The 27,482-nt window shown below is 38.8% G+C and overlaps 1 protein-coding gene across 4 annotated transcripts in view; it reads right to left on the reverse strand.

Annotated features, from left to right (window-relative positions):
- ARHGAP26 (Rho GTPase activating protein 26) overlaps nucleotides 1–27,482 on the reverse strand; it is a 436,434-nt gene that overhangs the window by 165,045 nt on the left and 243,907 nt on the right. For all 4 annotated transcript variants that reach the window (XM_032336318.1, XM_032336320.1, XM_032336319.1 and 1 more), the window contains exons 13-15: nucleotides 25,257–25,322; nucleotides 20,841–20,915; nucleotides 878–965 (exon numbers count right to left, since the gene is read on the reverse strand). In XM_032336318.1, coding sequence (XP_032192209.1) covers nucleotides 878–965; nucleotides 20,841–20,915; nucleotides 25,257–25,322 — 229 coding nt within the window. The remainder of the gene's footprint in view (nucleotides 1–877; nucleotides 966–20,840; nucleotides 20,916–25,256; nucleotides 25,323–27,482) is intronic.

The raw sequence follows: 27,482 nt of genomic DNA on the forward strand, positions 1-27,482 counted from the left end.
TTATTCTCATCAGAACCCCCAATTTAACTCCTGATCTTCACTTGCATTACATCTTACTCTTGACTTCAAGATCCTTCTATCAATTCCCCAATAGGCAATAAAACCTGCATCACCAATTTCTTTTCTGGGGCTTGTTCCTCCTTTGTTTTTGAGCCAAGTGAATCTTCACAAAACCTGAACAAATGCTTATGCAGTTCACTGGTCTCCTCTTAGTTCAGACTGGACCCTCACCTACCCTTCAAGTTCAGGGTAAGTTTCAGTCACTTCATAAAACTGATATGGGAGCAGCTGGAATCACCCATTCCCTTAATAACCAAGGGAGGGGCAGAAAACAGGAGTCATACCATGCACAGTGTTACGAGATAAAGAGTCTATTTTCCAATAAAATAACATTTTCCTATATTAGCAGAAGGAATCAAAAAGGACTTCCATTAATAAGGACAATCTATTACGGAGTCTATCTATCTGTAGATAGATTATATTGCAATGCACAAAACCATCAAAACACATAGGATATGTATGTAATTATGCATTTTCAACAGACTGAGATACGGAGTTCCTTGTTTTCTGACTAGAGTATTTGGGGATTTCAGGAAATACCATATTTTAGGTTCTGTTAAAGGCTAATCATCATAGTAACTTCTCATAAAGAGCAAAGCTTCTTGAATCACTCATGGCATCCCCACAAATGGCAACCCATCAAGGATGGATGGCTTACAATTGGTTTGACCAGCTGAGCTAATTGCACCCACACATAAGCTGTTTCTATATCCAAACACCCACTCAACAGCTTTCTGGAGGCTGGAAATAAAACTGCTTTCTTCCTGATTGCATGATAGCAAGCTGGCACCCTGCCCTGCAAATGCAAAGTCCCTACCTTAGGTAGGTCTTCAAAGCACTAGTGATTGTCTTTATCTCCCATTCAGCACAGATATCGGTCTCTGTTTCAGAAGCTGTTTTGGGGTCTAAAAAGAAGAAAAGGCAATGTGTAAACAGGAACAGAAAATATAGCTAAAAAACAAGCATGGTATATAAAACCATTCAGCTTCCCTATTAACCAAAGAAATCCAAATTAAAACAAAACAACACCTATTTTTTTTTTGCTGGTTCAGTTAAGAATATGGTTAAAAATCCAAGTATCTATTGCTGGCAAAAATGTAGTGAAATGGATCCTCTCAGAAACTGCTGGAGGCAGAAGAGATAAAATGCAACAGTTATGAAAAGCAATTTGGCAATATGTGTCAAGAGACATAAAACTGTTTATACCCTTTGAAGCAGTAATCCCATTTCTCACAATCTACCCTCAGAAAATAAGATAAAGCAAAATCAAAGTTACATACCCCAGGAACATTCAATACATGCTAATTCTCTGTAACAGCAGAAAAAATTTTAAGAGGAGATAACTTAAATGTCCAATGATGGACAAATGATTATCTTGACATGGCTCCGTGATGGAAAACTATACTGCATTTATATGAAAATACTGACTATGCAACCGTAGGAAAAATGTGTGGATTTTCAAGCAATGTCAAGCAAAAACACCCAAACAAACCAAGATTTGAAAGTTTACGAAAAAATTGTATGAACAAAGGCTGAAAGGAAGTACTCTAAAATTAATATAGTGGTTGTGTTAGAGGGGGAGAACTGCTGTTTTTATATTTTCTAAACTATGACTCAATTCCATTACTTTCATATGTCTTTTTTAAAAATTGCCTTAAGCCAAGAAGTGCAGTGGGGACCGCCATAATTACACTGGCTCCTTATCATTTCTTTAGTCTCCTCTTGTGTGGACTGGTCAACAAATGTGTGTATTTAAAATGCACATGGATTAAAGGAAGAGACCACTCTTAGAGCTAGTCTTCCTGGGCAGCACACAGCCCTATCTCACCACTGACAAGGTGGTTGGAAGTAAAGGCTTTCAGTATGGTGAAGACAGAATCCAGCTTTCGTGTTTACACACAACTAGTGATTTGCATGCCTACTGCACATGCTTTGGGGAAGGCTCTAGGCTTCCAGGGGTGGGAAATGAGAGTCAGACAGACCAATCAAAGCACAGCATCTCTTTGGCCCCATGGCTAGTTCAGGGAGAACCCAAGACCTAAGCCAGTGGAATGTCAGGACCCTTCTAGGAGACAGGGGAGAGACTCTCTGCTATTTCCTTTTGGGTTTGTACCTGGAAGGTTCTCCGAACTGCTCTAGATGCCACCACCTAGAGCCCAAGAGTGAAGTCTGACAGACAAAGCCAGAAATGAGAGAAGCAGAGAGAGCTGGTCTTGATGACATGGGTTGAGCCCTCATATCTCGCCATTCCTTTTTTATCATATGAGCCTATAAATTCCCTTTTCCTTAAGCTAGGTAAGGTCAGGTTTTCTGTTTTTTCTTTCTTTCTTTTTTTCTTTTTTTTCTTTTTTTTTTTTTTTACAATCAGAAGAGAACTAAATAATAGAGCAGTTAAACAGAAACAGCCACTGGACTCTTTCTCAACAGTCTCAAAGAAAAAAGAGTTTCTTCCTGCAGAGACACAGCTTTTCAGCTGGAAGGAGAGAATGAGTCACAAGTGGGCACAATATATTTTCTATTTATTAGGAAAGAACCCACTTTCATTCTAGTAGGAAGAGTCCAAATAATCATGAGTGGATTAAGGAGTTAGGCTCTAAACCCCAGGTAAGGGCATAAATCCAGCTGATACCCACTGCTCTCAGTATGTTCCCTGATACATTTAATTTTTTAAAAGATTTTATTCACTTATTTGACAGACAGAGATCACAAGTAGGTGGGGGTGGGGGGTTGTGGGAAGCAGGCTCCCTGCTGAGCAGAGAGCCCAATGTGGTGCTCCATCCCAGGACCCCGGGCTCATGACCTGAGCTGAAGACAGAGGCTTTAACCCACTGAGCCACCCAGGTTCCCACACTTAATTTTTTTTTAAAGATTTATTTATTTATTTTAGGGGAGGGGCAGAAGAAGAAAGAAACTTAAGTAGACTCTGCCCTGGGCATAAAGTCCACAAGGGGCTTGATCAGGTTGTGAGATGACAACCTGAGCTAAAACCAAGAGTCAGATGTTTAACTTACTGTGCCACCCAGGTGCCCCCCCCCCATATGTATTAGGTGAAACAGAAAAGGCCCCAGCTCCCAATACATTCAGTTCCTAAAGACAGCACATTTATGTGTTTGCAGGTGACCCTAGCATTAATGAAATCTGTCTTATCACATGAAACAAACAATAAACAACATAAAGTGTGTGATTTTATTTCTAGGGTCACAGAATAGCAAACTCCATAAAGCTCTATCATAGCAAATTTCTGAAAAGCCAACCCAAGGGTGATTCTCCAAATGACCAAAACCTCTGCCGCTTTAATTCTCTTCTTGCTTTGTCATCTTTCACTCCCTTAATGGTTTCTTCCTGCGGAAGAGCATGTACCAAAAAACTTTGCTTAGCATGACCTTTTCCCCTCCCCAACCCGAGACACATGGAGAGCTGCCATAGTGCATGGTTCCTGGATCCAAGACAACTGTTACTGTACATTTTTCTGAGGAACAAACCAACTTCCACCCAAGAAGAGTGAGCCCAACACTTAACAAGCAGCAGTTGGCAGGTCGGGGAGTTGTGAACTGTTCCACGGACCACATTTAGCAAACTAATGATTAACGTCCATTTATTCGGGCTCTGTAACCATAGGAAAATTGTGTAACATTACAGAGAGGAGAGTCAGATTACAGTCCAGCTAAAGGGCTTTTTATAGCACCAACGAGGCAAGGTTTAGAACTTGAACACGTCCATTTTAATTCATTTAATATCCAAACTAAATTGAATACAGCCTCCCAAACCACCTCATTTTCAGAAAGTGCTGCCAATTTCCACACCTCCCTTACCAATGCTCCCTCTCACTCAGAGAAACCCTGGTGGCATCCAAACATGACACAAAGGCATAATTACAATTATCCTCTGAACTCAGTACATTTCTCCCCACCAAGTCACTTGACCATTGCATTACACTGTGAAACGAACCTAAGCCAGAGGATCAGGCCAACATACAGAAAGGCAGCCTGTGGGTAAACTAAACTGAATAGATTTCTTCATGAATCTGCTCCCACAGGAATCTGGAAAAATAGGAGACAGACTGGAAGCAGCGGTTACAAGGGGAATAGTCTCAGAAACATCTCAACAATCAGATGGACTAGAAAGATCCATCTAGTCCAGTACTGTGTTGCTGATGAAAACACGAGAGACATTCTGGAGGAAATGATCAGGACTAGCCATGTATGTACTCCTAAATTTCCTAAGAATTCAGTATAATTGTATGTAAATTAATTTTTTTCTCTTTAACTGAGAAAATAACATGTGCACCTGGCAAAAAAATATTCAAGCAAAACAAGTAGATAGACATTAAAATGTAAACCTTTCCTGTGCTAGAGGCAACTATAAATAACAGTTCTGCGTGTATGTATGCTATCTCTAATAACACATGCAAATACTAGCATATAAAAGCATATAAATACAAACCACTTTTTAAAAACATAAAGACATGTACACTATACATGTCATTTTGTGCACTGTTATTTTCATTTGACAGTACCTTGAGAAAGTGTTCCACACTAGCACACAAATTTATCTACCTCACAGAAGTACTTCACTGTATCATAATGTTCCCATTAATGGAAATTAGATTATTCCCCGAGTTTTGTTATGATAAACAATGATATAAACTACTGTTTCCATGTACATGACTTACCTATAGAACAAAAATATCCCTCAAAATAAAATTGAAATAAAAAAGTATATGCATTTAAAAAAATATATTTTATTTATTTATCTGACAAAGATCACAAATAAGCAGACATGCAGACAGAGAGAGAGGGAGAAGCAGGCTCCCCGCTGAGCAGAAAGCCTGATGTGAGGCTCAATCCCAGCACTCTGAGATCATCACCTGAGCCGAAGGCAGAGGTTCAACCCACTGAGCCACCCAGGCGCCCCAAGTACATGCCTTTTTAATTTTGAAAGATATTCCTCAACTACCCCTCAGAGGCTGTACCACTGACTGATCCCCAGATCCTAGAACAATATGCAGAACTTTGATCTTGGCCAGTCTGAGAGGTGAAAAAAGTCCCATTTTTAATTTGCTTGTTCGATTAAAAAAAAAAGAAAAAGGAGGAGGAAGGTAGAGAATCCTTTCCTATGTGTCAAGTTTATGGAGTATACTCACCTTTTATAAGCACATGGTTGCATGATTTAGGACAAATGTATACAGCCAAGTGACATGCACAACCTGAATAAAGGTAATTTTCCATCACCATGAAAATCCTCCTGTGCCCCTGTACAATCAATCCTCTCCTTCCACCTCCAGCCCTGGCAACCACTGTCACAAAGCATAATACTTTTGAAATCCACCCGTGTTGTTGCATGTACCAGTGGTTTGATCCTTTTATTGCTGGGTAGTAAACAATTTTACGGATATCCCACAATTTGTCCATCCATTCATCAGGTGAGGGACATTTGGGTTTTTTCTAATTTTTTACAGTTATGAATAAAGCTGGTATAAATATTTACATACAGGTTTTTATGTGGACTAAAGTCTCACATCTTGGATCACTACGTAGGAGTGGAACTGGGTAAAAATATGTAGGAGAAGTCACATAGTAAATATGTTTAACGTTATCAGAAATTGCTAAATTGTTTTCCGAAACAGTTGGGTTATTTTGCTTTCCCACAGCAACCTGAGAGCTCTAGGTGCTTCACATCTTCATCAACACATGATATGGTCAGGTGTCTAATTTTGAAATTTTAGCTGTTCCAGTAGACATGAAGGAATAACTGTTTTTTTTAATTTCCTTTTATAATGACTAGTGACATTGCTTATCTTTTCTTGTACTTTTTGTCCATTGTGTATCTTCCCTGATAAACTATTCAAATCTTTTACCCATTTTTAAAACTGAATTGGTTGTGTTCTTATTACTGAATTCTTATTACTGAATTACTTGAGTTATTTTTAATAAATTCTGGATACAATTCATTTCCCAGATAAATATCTTCAAAAGGTTTCTCATCTGTAGCTCCCAATTTCTTTTTCTTAGTAACTTTTAAAGAGCAGAAATTTTTTATTTGGATAAAGATTTTTTTTTTCTGTTTCCTACTTTTTGTTTTCTATTTAAGAAATCTTTTCTAAACAAAGGTCACCAAAATTTTCTAAATTTTCTCCTATAAGTTTTATAGTTTTAGTTTATAGGTTTAGGAATATAATTCATTTTGAGATTATTTTTATTTTTTATTTTTTAAAAAGATTTTATTTATTTGGCAGAGAAAGAGATGACAAGCAGGCAGAGAGTCAGACTAAGAGAGAGAAGGAAACAGGCTCCCCGCTGAGCAGAAAGCAGGGCTCGATCCCAGGACCCTAGGATCATGACCTGAGCTGAAGGCAGTGGCTTAATCCACTGAGCCACCCAGGAGCCTGAGATAATTTTTATGTATAGTTTAAGATAAAGATGGAATTTTCCCCATATGGATGTCCAATTGTACATTCATTAAAATTACTGTCCTTTCCCTTACTGAACTACCGTGACAGCTTTATCAAAGATCAACTAATCAGATTCTGAACACCTACAAATTCAACAGGAGATAGAAGAGAAGAAGAGCAGCAATTCTAGGAACAGAAAATAGACCACTTTCGCGAAGGTAGGATGTGTGGAGAAGCCAATCCAAAGCGACAGGAAGATAGACCACAGGGGAGGGGCTGGCTCCCAGCAAGCAGCAGAGGAGTAGAGCACAAAACTGGAACTTTTAGAAGCCTGCTCCACTGAGGGATGTTGTTCCAGAGGCTAAGTGGGGGTGGAGCCCTTGCGGGGACAGTGTGGTTTCAGAACCCTCGGGGTCACTGAAAGACCAGGGGTGCCTAAGTGTGGCAGAGCTCCCAGGTATCAAAGCAGGGAAGCCAGCTACAGAAATGGACCGAGATGAGACTCTCAGCTCAGGGTTAGCTTAAACTGTGATACAAGGCACAATTACTCCACTGTTCTTTGAGCAGCAACCCCACAAGTGGCAGATCCGGAGAGACCCCTTCCTTTCTCCTCTGGAAGGAGTGGTGTGTGACTGTACCACAGTGATCTGCTAAGTTTGGAGACTTGAAACAGGGCCCTGCACCAGAGATAGAAACGCTAGGTCACAGGCCCGGTGACTCAGAGTGCGGCTGGCGATCAGGGAGACGGGAGGGATTGACTGTTTTCCTCTGAGGGCACACTGAGGAGTGGGACCCCAAGCTCTCAGATCCTGCGGCACCAGAGATTGGGAGGCCACCACTTCCATTCCTGTCCTCCAGAGCTCTATGGAAAGCGTTCAGGGAACAAAAGCTTACTAGAGAGAGCCTAAGCAGATTACTTAGCCTGACCCTTGGCAAGGGCAGTGCAATTCTGCCTCCAGCAAAGACATTTGAGAATCACTGCAACAGGCCCCTCCTCTAGAAATCAGAAACAACACTGAGCCAAGACCAAGATCATCAATCAAGGAGAACTGCAGAAATCCAGAGCAAAGGAAAAGCAACACATAGAATTCATGGCTTTTTCCCCATGATCTTTTAGTCTTACAGAGTTAAATTCTTTTAATTTTATTTTTTTCTTATTCTTTTTTTTAAACTTTCCTATTTCCTATCTTATCAATACCTTTTTCTAAAAAAAACCTTTTAAAATTTTCATTGTTATAGTCATATTTTATCATTTCATTATATTTAACCTTATTTTTTGTATACATATTTTTTTTCTTTAAAATTTTGGGAGGTTATTTCTTCTAATAGATCAAAATATACCCTAAATCTAGATGACAGACTGATGACATTCTTTCCTCTTTCTTTATCTTTTTCCAACCAACTTATCAATTCCTATTTTTAAATATTTTTAAATTTTCATCTTTACAAACATATTCCATTGCCTCATCATGTTTATTCTTATTTTTGCATATATATAAATTTTTCTTCCTTTAAAATTTTGGGACATAGTTTCTTCTACGAGACCAGAATACACCCAAAATCAGGTGGGTGACTCTGTTCTACTCACCAGTCTAATATATATATATATATATATATAATATATATATATATATATATACACACACACACACACACACACACACACACACAAATATATATATTTATTTATTTATATTTATTTATTTCCTTCCCATTTTTCTCCCCCCCTAGTTTTGGGTCTTTTCTGATTTGGTTAGCATATATTTTTCTAGGGTCTTTGCCACCCTTTTAGTATTTTACTCTCTCATTCATATGTTCTTATCCGGATAAAACAACAGGGCAGAAAAACTCACCACAAAAAAAAATAATAATAATAAAACAAGAGGCAGTACTAATGGCTAGGGACCTTATCAGTATGGACATTGGACTGTGTCAGAACTAGAGTTCAGAATGAGGATTATCAAGCTGCTAGCTGGGCTTGAAAAAAGTGTGGAAGGTATTAGAGAATCCCTGTCTGGAGAAATAAAAATCCCTTTCTGGAGAAATAAAAGAACTAAAATCTAACCAAGTTGAAAATGAAAAAGGCACTAATGAGGTACAATAAAAAATGGAGGTTCTTCCTGCTAGGGTAAATGAGTTATAAGACAGAATTAGTGATTTAGAAGACCAAATGACAGAGAATAAAGGAGCCGAGCAAAAGAGAGACAACTACTGGAGCACAAGGGGAGAATTTGAGAGATAAATGATAACATAAGATGAAACAATATTAGAATAACTGGGATCCCAGATGAAGAAGAAAGAGAGAGAGGGGCAGAAGGTATATTGGAGCAAATTATAATAGAAAATTTCCCTAATATGGCAAAGGGAACAAGCATCAAAAACCAAGAGGCACAGAGAACACCCCACAAAATCAATAAAAATAGATACACACCCTGTCATCTAAGAGTTAAACTTACAAGTGTTAGTGATAAAAAGAAAATCCTGAAAGCAGCTTGGGACAAGAAGTCTATAACATACAATGGTCGAAATATTAGATTGACAGCAGACTTATTCACAGAGACCTGGCAGGCGAGAAAGGACTGGCATGATATATTCAGAGCACTAAATGAGAAAAATATGCAGCCAAGAATACTATATCCAGCTAAGCTGGAAATAGTAGGAGAGATAAAATAGAAAGGACAGATAAAAAGCTTCCAGGACAAACAAAGTTAAAAGAATTTGCAAACACCAAACCAGCCCTATAGGAAATATTGAAAGGGGTCCTCTAAGCAAAGAGAGAGCCTAAAAGTAATATAGATCACAAAGGAACAGAGACAATATACAGTAATGGTCACCTTACAGGCAATACAATGGACTAAATTCATATCTTTCAACAGTTAACCTGAATGTAAATGGGCTAAATGCCCCTATTACAAGACATAGGGTATCAGAACGGATAAAAAACCAAGATCCATTGATATGCTGTCTATAAGAAACTCATTATAGACTCAAAGACACCTCCAGACTTAAAGTGAGGGTGTGGAAAACAATTTACCATGCTAATGAACATTAAAGAAAGCTGGGGAAGTAATCCTTATAGCAGATAAATTAGATTTTAAGCCAAAGACTATAATAAGAGGTGAAGAAGGACACTATTTCATACTTAAAGGGTCTGTCCAACAAGAAGATCTAATAATTTTAAAGATCTATGCCCCTAACACGGGAGGAGCAAATTATATAAACCAATTCATCAACTGGTCAAATCAAAGTAACAAATCGATAACAATACAATAATAGTAGGTGACTTCAACAACCCGCTCATTGAAATGGACATCTAAGCAAAAAATCAACAAGGAAATAAAGGCTTTAAATGACACACTGGACCACACGAACATCACAGATATATTTAGAACATACTACCCCCAAGCAACAGAATACACATTCTTCTCTAGTGCACATGGAACATTGTCCAGAATGGATCACATCCTGGGTCACAAACCAGGTCTCAACAGGTACCGAAACACCGGGATTATTCCCTGCATATTTTCAGACCACAATGCTTTGAAACTGGAACTTAACCACAAGAGGAAAAGCTGGAAAGGACTCAAATACATGGAGGCTAAAGAGCAGCCTACTAAAGAATGAATGGGTCAACCAGAAAATTAAAGAAGAACTGAAAAAATGCATGAACAAATGAAAATGAAAACACAACTATTCAAAATCTGTGGGACACAGCAAAGGCGACTGGAGAGGAAAATATATAGTGATACAAGCCTTTCTCAAGCAACAAGAAAGGTCTCAAGTGCACAACCTAACCCTATACTTAAAGGATCTGAAGAAAGAACAGCAAAGAAAACCTAAACCCAGCAGGAGAAGACAAATAATAAAGATCAGAGCAGAAATCAATGAAATAGAAACCAAAAAACAGTAGAAAAAATTAACAAAACTAGGAGCTGGTTCTTTGAAAGAATTAAGATTGATAACCCCCTGGCCAGACCTATCAAAAAAAAAAAAAGAGAAAGGACCCAAATTAACAAAATCATGAATGAAAGAGGAGAGATCACAACCAACACCGAAGAAATACAAACAACTTAAGAACATATGACAAGCAACTAGACACCACCAAATTTGACAATCTGGTAGAAATGGATGCATCCCTAGAGACATATAAACTACTGAAACTGAACCAGAAAGATATAGAAAACCTGTACAGACCCATAACCAGTAAGGAGACTGAAGCAGTCACCCAAAATCTCCCAGCAAACATGAGCCCAGGGCCAGATGGCTTCCCAGGGGAATTTTAACAAACATTGAAAGAAGAATTAATACCTATTCTCCTGAAACTGTTCCAAAAAAAGAAATGGAAGGAAAATGTCCAGCATTACCTTGACTCTCAAACCAGAGAAAGATCCCATCAAAAAGGAGAATTACAGACCAATGCAAAAATTCTCACCAAAATACTAGCTGAAAGGATCCAACAGTACATTAAAAGGATTATTCACCATGACCAAGTGGGATTTATTCCTGGGCTGCAAGGTTGGTTCAACATGGGCAAATCAATCAATCAAGGTAAAACAATACATTAATACATGAAAGAACAAGAACCATATGACACCCTCAATAGATGCTGAAAAAGCATTTGACAAAGTACAGCATCCTTTCTTGATCAAAACTCTTCAAAGTGTAGGGATAGAGGGTACATACTTCAATATCATCAAAGCCATCAATGAAAAACCCACAGTGACTATCATTCTCAATGGGGAAAAACTGAGAGCTTTTCCCTAAGGTCAGGAACACAGCAGGGATGTCCACTGTCACCATTGCTATTCAACATAGTACTAGAAGTCCTAGCCTCAACAATGAGACAACAAAAAGAAATTAAAGGCATCCGAATCGGCCAAGAAAAATCAAACTCTCACTCTTCGCAGATGATAGGATACTTTATGTGGAAAACCCAAAAGACTCCACTCCAAAACTGCCAGAACTCATACAGGAACTCAGTAAAGTGTCAGGATATAAAATCAATGCACAGCAATCAGCTGCATTTCTATACACCATCAGCAAGACAGAAGAAAGAGAAATTAAGGAATCGATTCCGTTTACAGTTGCACCCAAAACCATAAGATACCTAGGAATAAACCTACCCAAAGAGGCAAAGAATCTGTACTCAGAAAACTATAAAGTACTCATGAAAGAAATTGAGGAAGACACAAAGAAATGAAAAAATCTTCCATGCTCATGGATTGGAAGAACAAATATTGTGAAAATGTCTATGCTACCTGAAGCAATCTACACGTTTAATGCAATCCCTAGCAAAATCCCATCAATTTTTTTCAAAGAAATGGAACAAGTAATCTAAAATTTATACAGAACCAGAAAAGACCCCAAATAGCCAGAGGAATGTTGACAAAAGAAAACCAAAGTAGTGGCATCACAATTCCAGACTTTAAGCTATATTATAAAGCTGTAATCATCAAGACAGTATGGTACTGGCTCAAAAACAGACACAAAGATCAATGGAACAGAATAGAGAGCCCAGAAACAGACCCTCAACTCTATGGTCAACTAATCTTCCACAAAGCAGGAAAGAATGTCCAATGGAAAAAAGACAGCCTCTGCAATAAATGGTGTTGGGAAAATTGGACAGCCACATGCACAAAAATGACTGGACCACTTTCTTACACCACACACAAAACTAGACTCAAAATGGATGAAGGACCGTAATGTGAGACAGGAATCCACCAAAAACTTTGAGAGGGACACAGGCAGCAAACTCTTCGACCTCAGCTGCAGCAACTTCTTCCTAAAAACATTGCCAAAGGCAAGGGAAGCAAGGGCAAAAATGAACTATTGGGACTTCATCAAGATCAAAAGCTTTTGCACAGCAAAGGAAACAGTCAACAAAACCAAAAGACAACTGACAGAATGGGAGAAGATATTTGCAAATGACATATCAGATAAAGGGCTAGTGTCCAAAATCCATAAAGAACTTATCAAACTCAACACTCAAAGAACAAATAATCCAATCAAGAAATGAGTAGAGGACATGAACAGACATTTCTGCAAAGAAGACATCCAGATGGCCAACAGACACATGAAAAAGTGCTCCACATCACTCGGCATCAGAGAAATACAAATCAAAACCACAAAGATACCACCTTACAACAGTCAGAATGGCTAAAATTAACAAGTCAGGAAACAAGAGATGTTGGCGAGGATACAGAGAAAGGGGAACCCTTATACACTGTTGGTGGGAATGCAAGCTGGTGCAGTCACTCTGGAAAACATCATGGAGGTTCCTCAAAAGTTAAAAATAGAATTACCCCATGACCCAGCAATCGCACTACTGGGTATTTACCCTAAAGTTACAAATGTAGTGATCTGAAGGGGCATATACACCTGAATGTTTATACCAGCAATGTCCACAACAGCCAAACTATGGAAAGAGCCTAGATGTCCATCAACAGATGAATGGATAAAGTGGATATGGTATATGTATATATACAATGGCATACTACGCAGCCATCAAGAGAAATGAAATCTTGCTATTTGCAATGACATGGATGGAACTAGAGGGTATTATTATGCTTTGCGAAATAAGTCAATCAGAGAAAGACAATTATCATATGATCTCTCTGATATGAGGAATTTGAGAGGCAGGGCTGGGGGTTGTTGGGGGCAGGGAAGGAAAAATGAAAAAGATGGGATTGGGAGGGAGACTAACCATAATAGACTCTTAATCTCACAAAACACACTGAGGGTTGCTGGGCGGCGGGAGAGTAGGTGTAAGGTGGTTGGGTTATGGACATTGGGGAGGGTATGTGCTATGGTGAGTGCTGTGAAATGTGTAAGCCTGATGACTCACAGACCTGTACCCCTGAGGCAAATAATACATTATATATTAATAAAATAAATAAATTATATGTTACTAAATAATTAAATAAATTATATGGTAATAAAAATAATTTTTAAAAGTTACAACCTAGTAAACCTAAACTCCACTTCTTCCAGAAACATGACCAAGTAGCAGAATCAGGGTAAATCTATTTAGGCTTATAGGTCCATACTGAAAGATTTAAAAATACCATAAAGTTGGATGGATTCAAATATACTAGCCCTCCAATTCATGTGACAGCATGATTCTAACAGCTTCCAGGAAAACAGTAGTAGAATAAGGAGAACCTATCTACAGTGAATTTAACGGCAAAGATTAATAAACTTCTCGGTGTTCAAGGTTTGATTAAAAAGCTGATGCAACACTTGGCATAAAATATGAAGACCAAAGCACTCTAATAAAATTTCAGAAAGGTCCTATTCTATACTATAAATGAAATTCAGAAAACTAATGGACACTGTGAAATAAGGCATCAGAGTAAAAAGACACAGACTGAAATAATAAACATGACTGAGAGGTATAAATGAAAACAGCTAAATAACGAATGTAAACAAAGACACAGAAAACCCAATTACAAAGTTAAAAGTCGCATTATAAACAGCAAGAAAAAAATATGAAGACCAAAAGAAATGTAATAAATTACATGGATGGGGGTACAAATTTGAGAATTTTTGCTAACATGCAAAGGATCAAGAGAAAAACTTTAGAAAGGTAAAAAATGAAGAAAAATAATTTTTTAGAAGATCAAGAGTTGCAGAATAACAAACAAAAAGAAAATTTATTTTCCTTTGGAAAAATATGTGTAAAAAGTCCATCATGAGACCCCAAAATGTATAAAAGAATGACTATATAGTAATATTAAAAAGTAGTAGAGGGGAGAAATTTTCTTATTATATGGTTATTCATCCATCAGATAAGTATTTCAGGAAAAGGAGAGTTAGTTTCCATTTCACATAAATATATTCTTAATGAGATATAAAGAAAAGAAAAAGGTTTTGTAATCCTAGATGGAAAAGGTCTTTTAAAGCATAATTCATCTGGGAAAAGGACTGATTTCATAAAAGACTAGATGTTATAAAAATTTAAAATATTCGTAAAACAAAGCAAAAGTACCACAAATAAAGTTCATGATAAATGAAAAAATGCAACAAAATACTGGTGATATAGTCTCCACATCCTAAAAATTATTACCATCAGAAGATGAATGTACCAATACAAAAATAGGCTAAGAACACAAAATCAGGCAATTCGGGAGAGAAGAAACATAAATCAGTAAGAAACAAAGGGAGAATGTCCAACTTCACTCAGAACTACAGAAATGCAAAGTTAAATAAAAAAGAGATACACTGAAAATACACTTGTAATTTATATGCAAAAAAAAAAAGTAATAAAGTGTATGGCAAGTCTGTGAGGTACAGGGCACTCTACAAACTGCTGACAGCAAATCTGTGCAATCAGTTAAGGGCCTTGAAAACATGTACATACCTTGGGCCAGCAATTCAACATCTTAAAACAAACCCTAGGGAAATCATTCAATGTGAATATATAACTTAAAAATAAACAGCCAACATTTATTTACTAACATGTAGAGGCTTTTGGACTCAGCAACCCACATGCATCTTTCGTTTAATTCTCACATTATTACGGAAGTAGGAGTTATTATTACAGATGATGACACAGAAGACTAGACAGGTTTAAATAATTTGTGTAAAGTCAAGTGGATAAGCAGTGGACCTGCAACTTGTCTAACTCCAAAACACATGCTTTAAAGCTCTGCATCCCCTATGGGGACGTTTGCCTGAGTGCCTTCTAGAATGATGAGAAATTGCAATCAGTTTATGTAATCAAGAATAAGGGATTAATTAAAAAGTTGTATCTACACAATACATAGCCAAAAAAAAAAAAAATCACACTCTAGAAGAACTTGAATGAAATCAGAAAATAGACTGTCGTGTTACATGAAAAAAAAAAACCTATTAACAAGCAATATATATGCACGGTGTGATTCCACCTTTATAAACATTTTATATTACAGAATATATTTTAATGGTATGATAAAATGGTCAATAAAGAATAAAGGTTATCTATGGTCTGCAAGACTTTCATTTTCTTCTTTCTACCTTCTTTCTCCAAATTTGCTATAATCATCACTCAACAGCCTTTGATAAGAAAAAAAGTTATCTAAAAATAAATACAGAGATGTACAGGAAGAGAAAACAGACATACTGAACAAATCAGCACATAGATGATTTTTATTAAAAAATGAGCTAAAATTTAGAAAAATTTATCTTACCATTCAGGGGACAGAAAAAACAATAATACACACATGGAAGAGACTATTTCCAGGAATCTGCAAGTGTTCCTGAGAACTTTTCACTCTTCACAGATTAAGAACCCCCACTCTTGGGAGGAAGGGGATTTAGGGTAGCTCTTGGTAGGACACTAGCACCAGGCTACACAACATGTACTAAAACATATTCTAGCAAGGTTCCTTAAGGAATTCTAATCAATAGAAGGAAAAAGTTCTCAAAGTACTGGCTCTTTTTTTTTTTTAAGATTTTCTTTCTTTTCCTTCCTTTCTTCCTTCCTTCTTTCCTCCCAAAGAAAGAAATAAAGAAAGGGAAAGAAAGAGAGTGCTTGTACACTCAAGCAAGCAGAGGGGCAGTCAGAAGGAGAGGGAGAAGCAGGGTCCCCACTGAGTAGGGAGACCAAGAGGGGCCTCGGGACTTGATCCCAGGACCTGGGATCACGACCTGAGCCAGAGGCAGACACTTAACCAAATAAGCCACCCGGGCACCCCTCAAAGCACTGGCTCTTAAGATTCCTCTTCCAATCTCAAGTCCTCTAATGTACTAAAAACATACAAAGTAAAGTCAAAGTAATCAAAGGAAGTCTCTGGTTTTACTTAATTCTAATCCATACTTTCAATAATAAAAACTCATATTTTTACTTGTGAGAGGCTCTGAAAAATAGTTCATATCCTACACATTGCCTAGCACCTGAAAGGGCATCCAATCAATACAGAATAAAGAAATAGTGAAAGAATGGTTCACACGCAGCCCAGCCACCTCAGCGAGAGGTTTTGCAGTGTAGGAGCCTTATTTGTTTTACACTCTAGGCTAACCCAGCCTAGTACCAATACCAGGAATTGAAGAAGAGGGCAGCATGTTCACACAAGGGAAGAGAGACAGGGCTCTGCCTCCAGGTCTGGAGTCTTCCTGGTCTAAGAGGTGATTCCTCACTTCCAAGATCCAAACAGGTTACCTTAACTGGTCATGAGAATCACGATACATTCTCCACTTTTGATGAGATCTTGCACTGTGGCCATCTCTCAGCTCTGGTTGAGCTTCAGTTTGGATGCTAGTCTATCTGTAATGCTCTCCTGGCAGAGGCAGCTGGCCTTGTGACTTTCAGCTGCTGGCTATTAGTTTTTCATGACATTTCGCAGATATTCATGATTATTTTGTCTGTCCCCAGGAAAACTGAGGAAGAGAACAGGACAAATATTTTGTTTGAGAGCCACTAAGAGAAGTGATTAAAACAAGATCCTTTGACACCACACTTTGCTTAGCATAAACTGGTTCTTTTTTCCAGTAAACCCATCCAAAATGTCATATTTCTTTTCACTAGTATCACCTTACATAATAATCTGTCATCTTTGAAATCTCTCTACCCAATATCCAGTTGTTTACAAAGTCCTGTTGATTCTCTCCAATCATTTTTAACCTTTTTGCCTAACTTCAGAGCATCTACTTGGTCCAGCCCTGGTTAGCTACACACTGTTTAATTATTGCAACTGTCTTCCTCCTTCATGTCTCTCCACATCAAATACATGTTCTCCATTGCTGCCAGTGCTACCCTTCTAAGACTAGTCAGATCTTGTTAAACCTGTATTGGACATACGGTTTTTCCCCTTTTAATCTCCCAGCAGCCATTATTTCAGGAAAGCTCTCCTCCAATAACCTTTTACTAATTCTGCTCAGTCCACAGGTTTCTATGGACTAACCCCCTCCCTATTCTACTCACCACACTTCCCTAACATCATCAGAGATAGGTCCAGAATCCAGGCCATCCAGATCCACCTGCTGTAGGTCAGGGGGCTGCCCTGAGATTTAGAAATAAATCATGTGAACGGCCCCATGTTGACCAAAGTCCCCCATGAACTGTCAAGAAAGATACTCTCTACTGAGTGACATTAAGATTCACAAACTGTTGAGGCTGAACAATGTGGGACAGTCCCACAAAGGAAACAGCTGATATCAAGACAAGCAGAGATCACAGATAATGAGAAGCCAGAAGAAAGGAATAGGAAAGGCTCCAACAAAGGTTCCTCTGTCATTGGAGCCACCACATCCTGCTATGCTTCTGCCATCTTGGACAGAGCAGTTGTGTGAGGAAATGAGTGCATTTTATTTGTCCTTTAAAATATTTTTTTAAGATTTTATTTATTTATTTGAGAGAGAATGAGTGAGAGAGAGCATGAGAGAGGAGAAGGTCAGAGGGAGAAACAGACTCCCCAAGGAGCTGGGAGCCCGATGCAGGACTCGATCCTGGAAGTCCGGGATCATGACCTGAGCCAAAGGCAGTCGCTCAACCAACTGAGGCACCTAGGCGCCCCCTTTAAATTGTTTTGAATTGTCTTCTTGACACTGTGTGTGCAAAAGAGCCCTCATACATATAGCGTCACTACTTAGAAACTTTTTGGGAGGTAGGGATGGGCAGAGGGAGAGGGATAGAGAGACTCTTAAGTAGGTTCCACACTGGGCATGACAGGGCTCAGTCTCACATCCCTGAGATCATGGTCTGAGCTGAAATCAAGAGTCAGAAGCTTAACCAACTGAGCCACTCAGGTGCCCCACTACAAACCCTTAACAGTGTTTTCTTCTTTTTCTGTAGGAAGTAAAACTCTCACAAACTTCTTAGCACAAAATTCAAGTTCTTTGACAAAAGGGACCATCTTACCATTTCAGTTTTAACTCTCCTGATCCAGCCTCAAGCACGTTCAAATATTAAAATAATATTAATAATAAATTAGTACCTTCCACTATAGCCATCACTGATCCTACCTTCTGCCCCTCATTATTATTATTGCTCATTTCGTGAATCTGAATTATACTCCTATTCTCTCCTTCACTACTCAATCTTCCAGATACAGCTTGTACTAGGTGCCAGAGTCTTATTTTACATCACGATTCTCATGCATGCATATCTCCCCCTACCAGACTCTTTGCACACAAGGATTGAATCTTTTTAAAGTTTCTACTCTAGCACCTGGCAGTCTGCTATGGCAAGGACATACTCCAAACATTTGCAACTCTGATCAGAAATGAAAGACTGAGGAGCACCTGGGTGGCTCAGTTGGTTGAGTGGCTGCCTTCGGCTCAGGTCATGATTCTGGGGTCCTGGGATCGAGCCTCACTTTGGGCTCCCTGCTCAGCAGAGAGCCTGCTTCTTTCTCTCCCTCTGCCTGCTGCTCTGCTCACTTGTGCTTTCTATCTCTCTGTCAAATAAATAAATAAAATCTTAAAAAAAAAAGAAAAAGAAATGAAATGAAAGACCGAGGGTTGATACCTGTTAAAATCTTAATTCTTCTATACATTACAACTTCTTAAAAATTCACCATGTCACTGTACAACCCAGCAATCAAACTTATGGGCAATTTATCCTGGAAAATCGAATTTATGTTCACACTTAAAGCCTGTACAGAACGATTTATAGCAGCTTTATTCCTAATTTACCCACATTGGAAACAACCCAGATGTCCCTCAACAGGTGAATGGTTAAGCTATGTAATACTACTCAGCAATAAAAAAAGAACAAAGTATTGATACAACAACTTGAAAATATCTCAAGGGAATTATACTGAATGAAAAAAAAAAGCCAATCCAATAAAGATTACATATGATATGATTCCACTGAGATAATCTTGAAGTGACAAAATCAGAGAAATACACAAGAGATGAGGAGTCTGCAGGGGCAGGGAAGGAGATGAGAGACTAAGCAGATGGACCCTCGTGGTGATGACACTGTCCTGAATCTTGACTGTATTCATATCCTGGCTGTGACCTCTTACTACAGTGTAGCAAGATGTTACTACTGAAGGACAGTAAAGGCACATATAACTATGTTTTATTTCTTATAACTGCATACAGACATAAAATTATCTCAAAATAAAAAGTTTAATTTATTAAGAATCTAACCACACTGCAAATTTGAACCATGAAGAAGATTCTCAGTGCAAGAGTACCTCACAAATAATCATACTTTCAAACAAAATATGTCACTGTGACTAGCAACAGAAAAGGGTTTGCAAACAAGAAGTAAGGAGCTCTCTAGAAAAAGAAACAGAGAAGAGTCATACTGGACAATATGAGAGAGGAGATTTCTTTACCTGTGAAAACTATTTTCGGAAACTGGATGGCAAAACAAACAACAACAACAACAAACACCCCGACAAATATAACAAAGAGAGAAGGGGGTTGGGGTAAATTGGAAGGGGAGGTGAATCATGAGAGACTATGGACTCTGAAAAATAATCTGAGGGGTTTGAAGTGGGGGGGGGGTGGGAGGTCGGGGTACCATGTGGTGGGTATTATAGAGGGCACGGATTGCATGTGTGGTGAAAAAATAATGATACTGTTATGCTGAAAATAAATAAATGAAAAAAAAAAAAAGAAGAAGTATCCCTGCCCAGACATTGAGCAAGGACCCTAAGTGATAGTCCGTCTCTACAAGTGCACGGCTGGGCTTCCATGGGGATGAGTAACAGCCACTGATATGTGAAATCTGATCTGTTTGCCATTTAAATCCATGTGACTCACTGAAGCTGACTGCATTCTCATCTAAAAATATAGGAAATCTGCAGCCTAAGCAAATTGGCTCATTGACTCATGGGGTTTTGATTCAAACACCACACATTTGGAGATAGTGCTTTTATATTTATGTCAGCTAGCTGTAGGGGAGGTTCTGTTCCTCAAACAACAGTGTCTAGGTAGAAATCTAGATGCAAAGAGGATCACAAGAATTATCTGCTTATATACATGTAATCAGGCAGTCGCATGACACCTTTTTGGTAACAGGGAACATGGCGTCTGAAGTGCTCTGCAAGCTAGAAGGATGCCCCTTCTTTGGGCATCGGGTGTGCCCCACCAAATGCCTGTCTCCAAAGAGGGCCATGGAGTCATAAACTATTAACGACAGAGTAGGGTGTGGTGGTCACATGAGTGACTGAGCGCCACTTGGGCTGGCAACGGCTGAGTCTACAAACAGAGGGTGTGGTGCCTTGGCCCTGCCATTTTTGTTTTGTTTTGCTTTGTCCAGTCCCACTAAGTATCTCTTCCAGTAATGCCTACAGCCATAAAAACTGGTGAGTGGGACAGCTGATTTCTGGGCGTTCCCACTTGGACACCCAATTCCTTCCCAAGAGGCTGCTCATACTCACAGAACTAGTGACTTTTCAGAGCGACCCCCTGGACCCCATTGGGACCTGCCTGGCACAGTCACTGCTGCACTCACCCATCAGGACACTGAGTAGCTTCTGCACTCTGGAATTGACCCCCACGATTCGGTAGAGCCCTTGCTCATTGATCCCTGAGAAGAGAAACAGTGATGATTTAATTAGAGGCATGTCAGAACACAAGTCAAGCCAACCCAGCCAGATGAACTTTTTTCATTTTCTCCGTCCTTCTAAAACCCACTCTAATTAAAGTCCCCTGTCACTCAGCTCCGCTCTTAGCAAAGGAGTGGGATTTGGTGCAGCTGTCTAAGATTTCACGGGTGTGCTGCACACTTCAGCCCTTGTATTAGTTCAGTTCAGTCAACAGCGAGGAAAGAAACCTTCTTCTTCTCTTGCCAAATGCAGCCTCTGAAGAGATTTAAAAGATGCCAAACATATACTTCTAAATAAGTTACATTAAACCAATTTTTAAATTTAAAAAGCCAAAACTGACATGATATAAATATAGGAAAGAATAAATGCTTTACAATCTATTTGCAAATACAGAATAAAAATATAGAGGTGTGAGAGGATTCTTCATTTTGGACAGTGTTCACCAAGACTTAGAAATGAGGAAATCCATTTATTTGCCATGTAAACATTCTTTATGAAGAAAAATGAAAACTACCTTCATTCAACCCAAGTAAATGTGCAGCTGAAGTAGAAGAGAATTACCTCCAAACACCCAAAAAAACAAAAACTAAGCCACCTCAGAGGTTTTTTTCATTTAAGTTAAGCAAGGATTGCTTAATCTTTAAGCAAGGATTAGATCACCCTATACCATTTACAAAAAGGGACCTTTTAGACCAAGTGATTGGAAATGATTTTTCTGTTTAGCACTAGGCCCACCAAACCTGATACCTCTCAACTAAGTGATCTCCTGCTTCCCATCTTATTACCCTGATGTCCATTTTCCAACCAGCAACCAAAATGAGCTTCTTTAAGTATGTATCAGCTCAAATCCTCTCTTTACTCAAAACCTTCCAATGGCTTCCTGTTGCATTTAGACCACAATCAAAATTTACTGTGGCCCACAAGGCCCTGAAGGATTAAGCATTGGCCCACGTCTGCATCATCAACCACTTTCACTCTGCTCTAGCTACACCGGCCTTCTTATTTCTCCAACACACCACGCTTGTGCTCCCAAATCACAGCCTCTGCACAGCTGTTTCCTTCCCCTAGAACATGCCTCTCCCAGATCTTTTTATCATTCAGGTCTCAACTGAAATGCAATCTCTTCAACCTAGGGCATCCCATGATCAACCCTACTGGTGGGTCCCCTACCCTCTTTTCTTTGTAGTAAGTAATAATATGTGAAATTCTCTTTCTTAGTTTCTTCTTTGTTGTTCTCCCTACAACTATGGAATAACCTCTATGTACAGTGATTCTGTCTTCTTTACCAGTATAGCTCCCATACCTAGATCAGCATGCAATAATGACATAATGCATAAAACAGAGTTATACTCCAGGGCCACTACTTTGCGAACAAAACAAAATTTCCTGGAAGAAATTTGGGAAAAGCCTGATTCTACAATGTCTCCACCGGCCTATGAAGAATTAAGGAATAAAAAGAAGTGGTCTAGAATGATAGGATTTTATAGCTAAAAAGGATCTGTAAAAGCATGTGCATCAGCCTCCATGGCTTGGGGACTAGGACACTGTGGTCTAAAACTAAGGGATGGGCCCCAAGCTATTCAATAGCAGAACCATTATTCAGTAATGTTGTGGCTTAACGGGCTTGTCCTTTCTGAAGTGTCTCTACTTCTTCCGTCTTTGACCTTTCCTGGACTGGATACAATCCTGTCTTCTGCTGGATGATGATTAGCAAACCCTAGAAAATATGGGAGGTCTGTTCACCTCTGGTCACCACAAATAATGGATATGCATACATGCATTCCAGTAGGAAAATAACCACTTCCTTCAAGTATTTATGCTAAAACGGCATTTAACTCACATTGCCCTCTTTTCCTTTTTGTGTCAAATGAAAACTTTCCCCCAAGTTAAAACCTATCATTTTCATCTTCCTTTTAGAGCAGGAAGGGACAAAGAGGCAGAGGCTAGGACACCAAACCGCTGGTGACCTTGTTCTTCCTCTACTACTTACTATGTATATTTTCTGGCTTTGTATCATAAAAAGCTGTCCTCCTGAGCCACTGGTCTGCATTTATCACAGACTCTGTGAAGGGTTTTAAATAATTACATTTCCCTATTGGTTTGGCCACTGAGAACAGAGACAAACAGGTGGCCCACCTCAGGCAAGTGGATGAATTTCACAATGGAGGGGAGAAGATTTTTGTTTTAAACTTACTTTTGGCTGCATTTTTAGTATGCCTCTACTTTTGTTGACCCTATATCTCTTACTCCTCATTCTTTCCTCTTAGAATGAACAGAAAATTTAAAAACCTGTTGAAAAGCTATCTTAGTAACAGACAGCTTAAAAATTTAGAAACTGCAGTTGAGGCAGGTAGATAAATCAAAGGAAGACAGAAAGAAAAGCTGAGCGCCCCACTGACAACATGAGTATACCGGTGCATATGCGGATCTCCCAGAATGGGTTCATAATGTGCAGGCTGTTTCATAACTTTCATTTTTCACTTAATATGTAATAATGAAAACTCTGCATATCAATAAATGTATTTTCCTACAGTTTTAGTGATTCATAGCTTTTTACTGCATGGATGTACCACTGGTGATTCAACTAATTTTTAAAACATTTGACCAGTTTCTACTTTTCACTTTAACACCATTGTGTAAACAGCTTTGTGGCTCAGCCTGACTGTGTCCTTATTTCCTCCAGATCAATTCCCAGAAATCTCACCTATTCCTACTTTATATTCTCTGGCTGTTATTCACTTCTTTTTGAAAGCTGCCTTAACTCTTTATTTAAGGAAGGTATAACAGAAATAAGCAAACATTTAAAAAATCTTAGCACATATTAAAATAACTACTTTGGAAAGAACACTTTCTGACTGGGTAAGAAGAGTGGCTTATACAGTTAAGATTTTTTTCATCCCTCTCTATTCAATGCTCTATAGGCCTTATAAAGATATTTATGTTTCTTATCTAATAGAGTTATGGATCTTGCTTTAAAAGATAAAACTTCTTTCAATCAAGTGAAAAAGACTAGCAGGTTGAGAGGCTGTGGAATACTAAGACTCACATCTTTAAAAATGGTTCAAACTAAATCCACAGCAAAGAGAGTAACAGCTTTTCTCAGGCGTCCCAAAGAACAGAGCACTCAAAGTTCCCAACTGCAGTAACTGAGAAATCTCCTTTGGGGCAACATCTGAGGAGGGAATGGAGACCACTGGGATGATTCAGCTTCCCTGGTTCTCAAAGTCCTGCTCCTACAGACCCAGGCACAACAGGCAGGGCCTGGCTACAGCATTGCTGCAGGAAACCAGGGGCCTGACCCCTTCTGCCCACCTGGATAGTAACCAGGGACTGGCTTTTCAAAGCGTGGTTCTTACCCTGCCATCCACAGACCCCAGGAATCCACTAGAGAATTCAGAGTGTCAATGAACTTAGGCAGAAAACAATTATACCTTCGCTTTTATGACCCTGTCGCTGAAATTAAACATTTCCTTCCATTATGATATAAGCAATAAATCACAGTGTTATCAATACCTGTGACTTGTTCAGAAATCAGTTGTTTTCATAACACATTGCGACTTTTATAGACATCTTGAAATATCAAGACAGTTAACCCTTGATCATCACAGATTTGAAATACACAAGTCTACTTACACAAGGATTTTTTTTCCTTGGTCTACTTACACAGGTCTACTTACACAAGGATTTTTTTCAATAAACACAGTACAGTACTATAAATGTGCTTTATGATCCTTTACCATTTTCTTTTCTCTAGCTTACTTTATTGTAGTATTACAGTATATAATACATGTAACATATAAAAACATGTATTAATTGATTGTTTATGTTATTTGTCAGGCTTCTGGTCAACAGAAAGCTGTTAGTAGTTGTTCGCAGGGGAGTCAAAAAATTATATGCAGATTTTCAACTGCACAGGAGGATAGGGGGTCAGAACCTCAAACTCTCACATTATTCAAGGGTCAACTGCATTTCCAAGTTATGCCAGTTATCAGGCCCATATCTATTTCTTATCATTTAAAGTGATAATAAAGAAATACATGTACTATTACATCACAACTGAATTCCAGTAATTAGACTCCTTATTATCCTATGTATTTGACATGTATGCCTTTAAAACATTCTACCAATCAGCCAAAGAGGTTGATGACACCAAATCAGCTGAGAGTGCCTGCTTCAGAGCAACACAACTGATGGAAACACACCAACAATGGCACTTGGGGAGTTAATGAGTCACTTAAAATCGGGAAACAGGTAGCAGGTCTGACGCCTCACCAGATGCATGACCTTCACTGAGAACAATGCCATCTGTTGAATGACTTTACCTCTGGTTTCCACAGCGTGGATGCATTTCCTGATTATGCTGAAGCCAATGCTGTCCAACTGTGCAGCTGAAAGAGGAAGAGAAGGGCAGTCAAGTTGCTTGCCATGCACACCAACCTCAGACAAGGTCTGACAGACCCAGGATCAATCAGTCCCATGGTATGGCCACAGATAAAAATGATTTTTAGGGGTGCCTGGGTGGCTCAGTGGGTTAAGCCACTGCCTTTGGCTCAGGTCATGATCTCAGGGTCCTGGGATCGAGCCCCGCACTGGGCTCTCTGCTCAGCCGGGAGCTTGCTTCCTCCTCTCTCTCTGCCTGCCTCTCCGCCTGCTTGTGATCTCTCTCTGTCAAGTAAATAAATAAAATCTTTTAAAAAAAAAAAGATTTTTTAAAAAATCAGCTGGCATTCACTAAGAGACTACCATATGCCAGGTACAGTTCTAACTGCTTTGTTTATATTACCTCATTTATTTCTCATGGTTACTCTGCTAGATTATCCTCTATGTATAGCTGAAGACACTATAGCACAGGGTGATGTGAACTTTACCAAAAGAATAAGTAGGCATCCTTTAAATCACTTGTCCTGTTATTGTCAGGAATGGCAGGACTAACTGCTTCCTGGTCTCCTTCAAAGAGCATAAACTAAGTGGCACAATAAATGTTAGGTAAATGCTTTACTTAGATTATCTCAGTTAATCCTCACAAATCCTCTAGGCTGATACTATCATTAGCTCCATATTACAGATAAAACAACTGAGATTTGGCAAAGCTAAACGTCTTGACCAAAGCTGCAGAGCTAATAGGTGGGAGACTCACTCCTGAGCCTGTGAAGATCTAACTGCCCTAAATATGACCCTGAATTAAAGACAGAAGTCAATCCTGCTCAGGTGATTAGAAAAGAAGGAGAAAATGGTAAAAAGAAAAGTGACCTAGAGGAAAAGAAAAGCAGCCCAGAACACAGAAGTTATCTGATGAATAAGGATAAGGCAATAGAGCCAGCCTGTGAGTTATCAGTCAGCAAGTAGTTAGAGTTCTCCAACGGCTACAAACCCCACTAATGTGGCCCAGAAAATTAATGATCACATAGCAGCAACATTTTCCACAGCACAGAACCAATTTCTAACCTGGCAGTGAGACTGGGAACCCACCAAGATCCATCTCCAGGCTTTGATTACCCAGTGAAAAGATGTGCATGGTAATCGTTAAGAACAGGTTCACTTTTTGAGCACCTTGGGACATCAGGGCAAGGCATTCTACAAACTCATGGGTCACAGTGGAGAAGAGAATGGTAGAAAGTAGGAAAGAAGGGAAGTGTTTTTAAATAATTTGTCATCATCCTGGGCAAGAAATAAACTTGTAAAAAATAAGAGAACTGCAAAGAACCTGAACTCACTCTTTGATCTAATCCAAACAGAACCTTTCTCAAAAAAAATTTTTTTTAAGTTTTCTATTTTAATTCTGGTGTAGTTAACATACAGTGTGTTATTAGTTTCAGGTGTACAATGTAGTGATTCAACATTTCCACACATTAGCCAGTGCTCACCATGACAAGGGCACTCCTTAATCCCCATCACCTTTTTCACCCATCCCCAAATCCCACCCACCTCTCCTCTGGTAACCATCAGTGTGTTCCCTATAGTTGAGAGTCTGGGGTTTTTTTGTCTTTCCTTTTTTTTATCCTTTGTTTCTTAAATTCTACATCAGTGAAACCATATGGTATTTGTCTTTCTCTGACCTATGTGCCTTAGCATTTTACTCTCTAGTTTCATCCATGTGGCTGCAAATGTCAAGATTTCATTCCTTTTATGGCCATATAATATTCCATTGTGTTATGTATGTGTGTGTGTGTGTGTATATATACATATACATATATGCCATATCTTCTTTACCCATTACTCTATCGATGGACACTTGGGCTGCTTCCGTAATTTGGCTACCATAAATAATGTTTCAGTAAACACAGGGGTGCACCTTGCTCTAATTCTTTATGCATATGAGTGAACTTACATTCAATGAAGATAAAAATCCTTAAGAAAATCACTGAATTCCTCAAACTAAAAAGGAATTCTGATTTATTGAAAATTCTCTTTTCAAAAGAAACAAAATAAGTCTTATTCTTATATACATACTTACCACTTACTGATATTTAATGTAAACACATTTGACCTCTAGGATAGTCAGTAAAGAACCAGAAATGAGGAAAACAGTATGTTTCTTCCTGGAGACT

This window comes from Mustela erminea, chromosome 3 (assembly GCF_009829155.1).
Source record: "Mustela erminea isolate mMusErm1 chromosome 3, mMusErm1.Pri, whole genome shotgun sequence".
In the NCBI taxonomy this organism is placed as follows: Eukaryota; Metazoa; Chordata; class Mammalia; order Carnivora; family Mustelidae; genus Mustela; species Mustela erminea.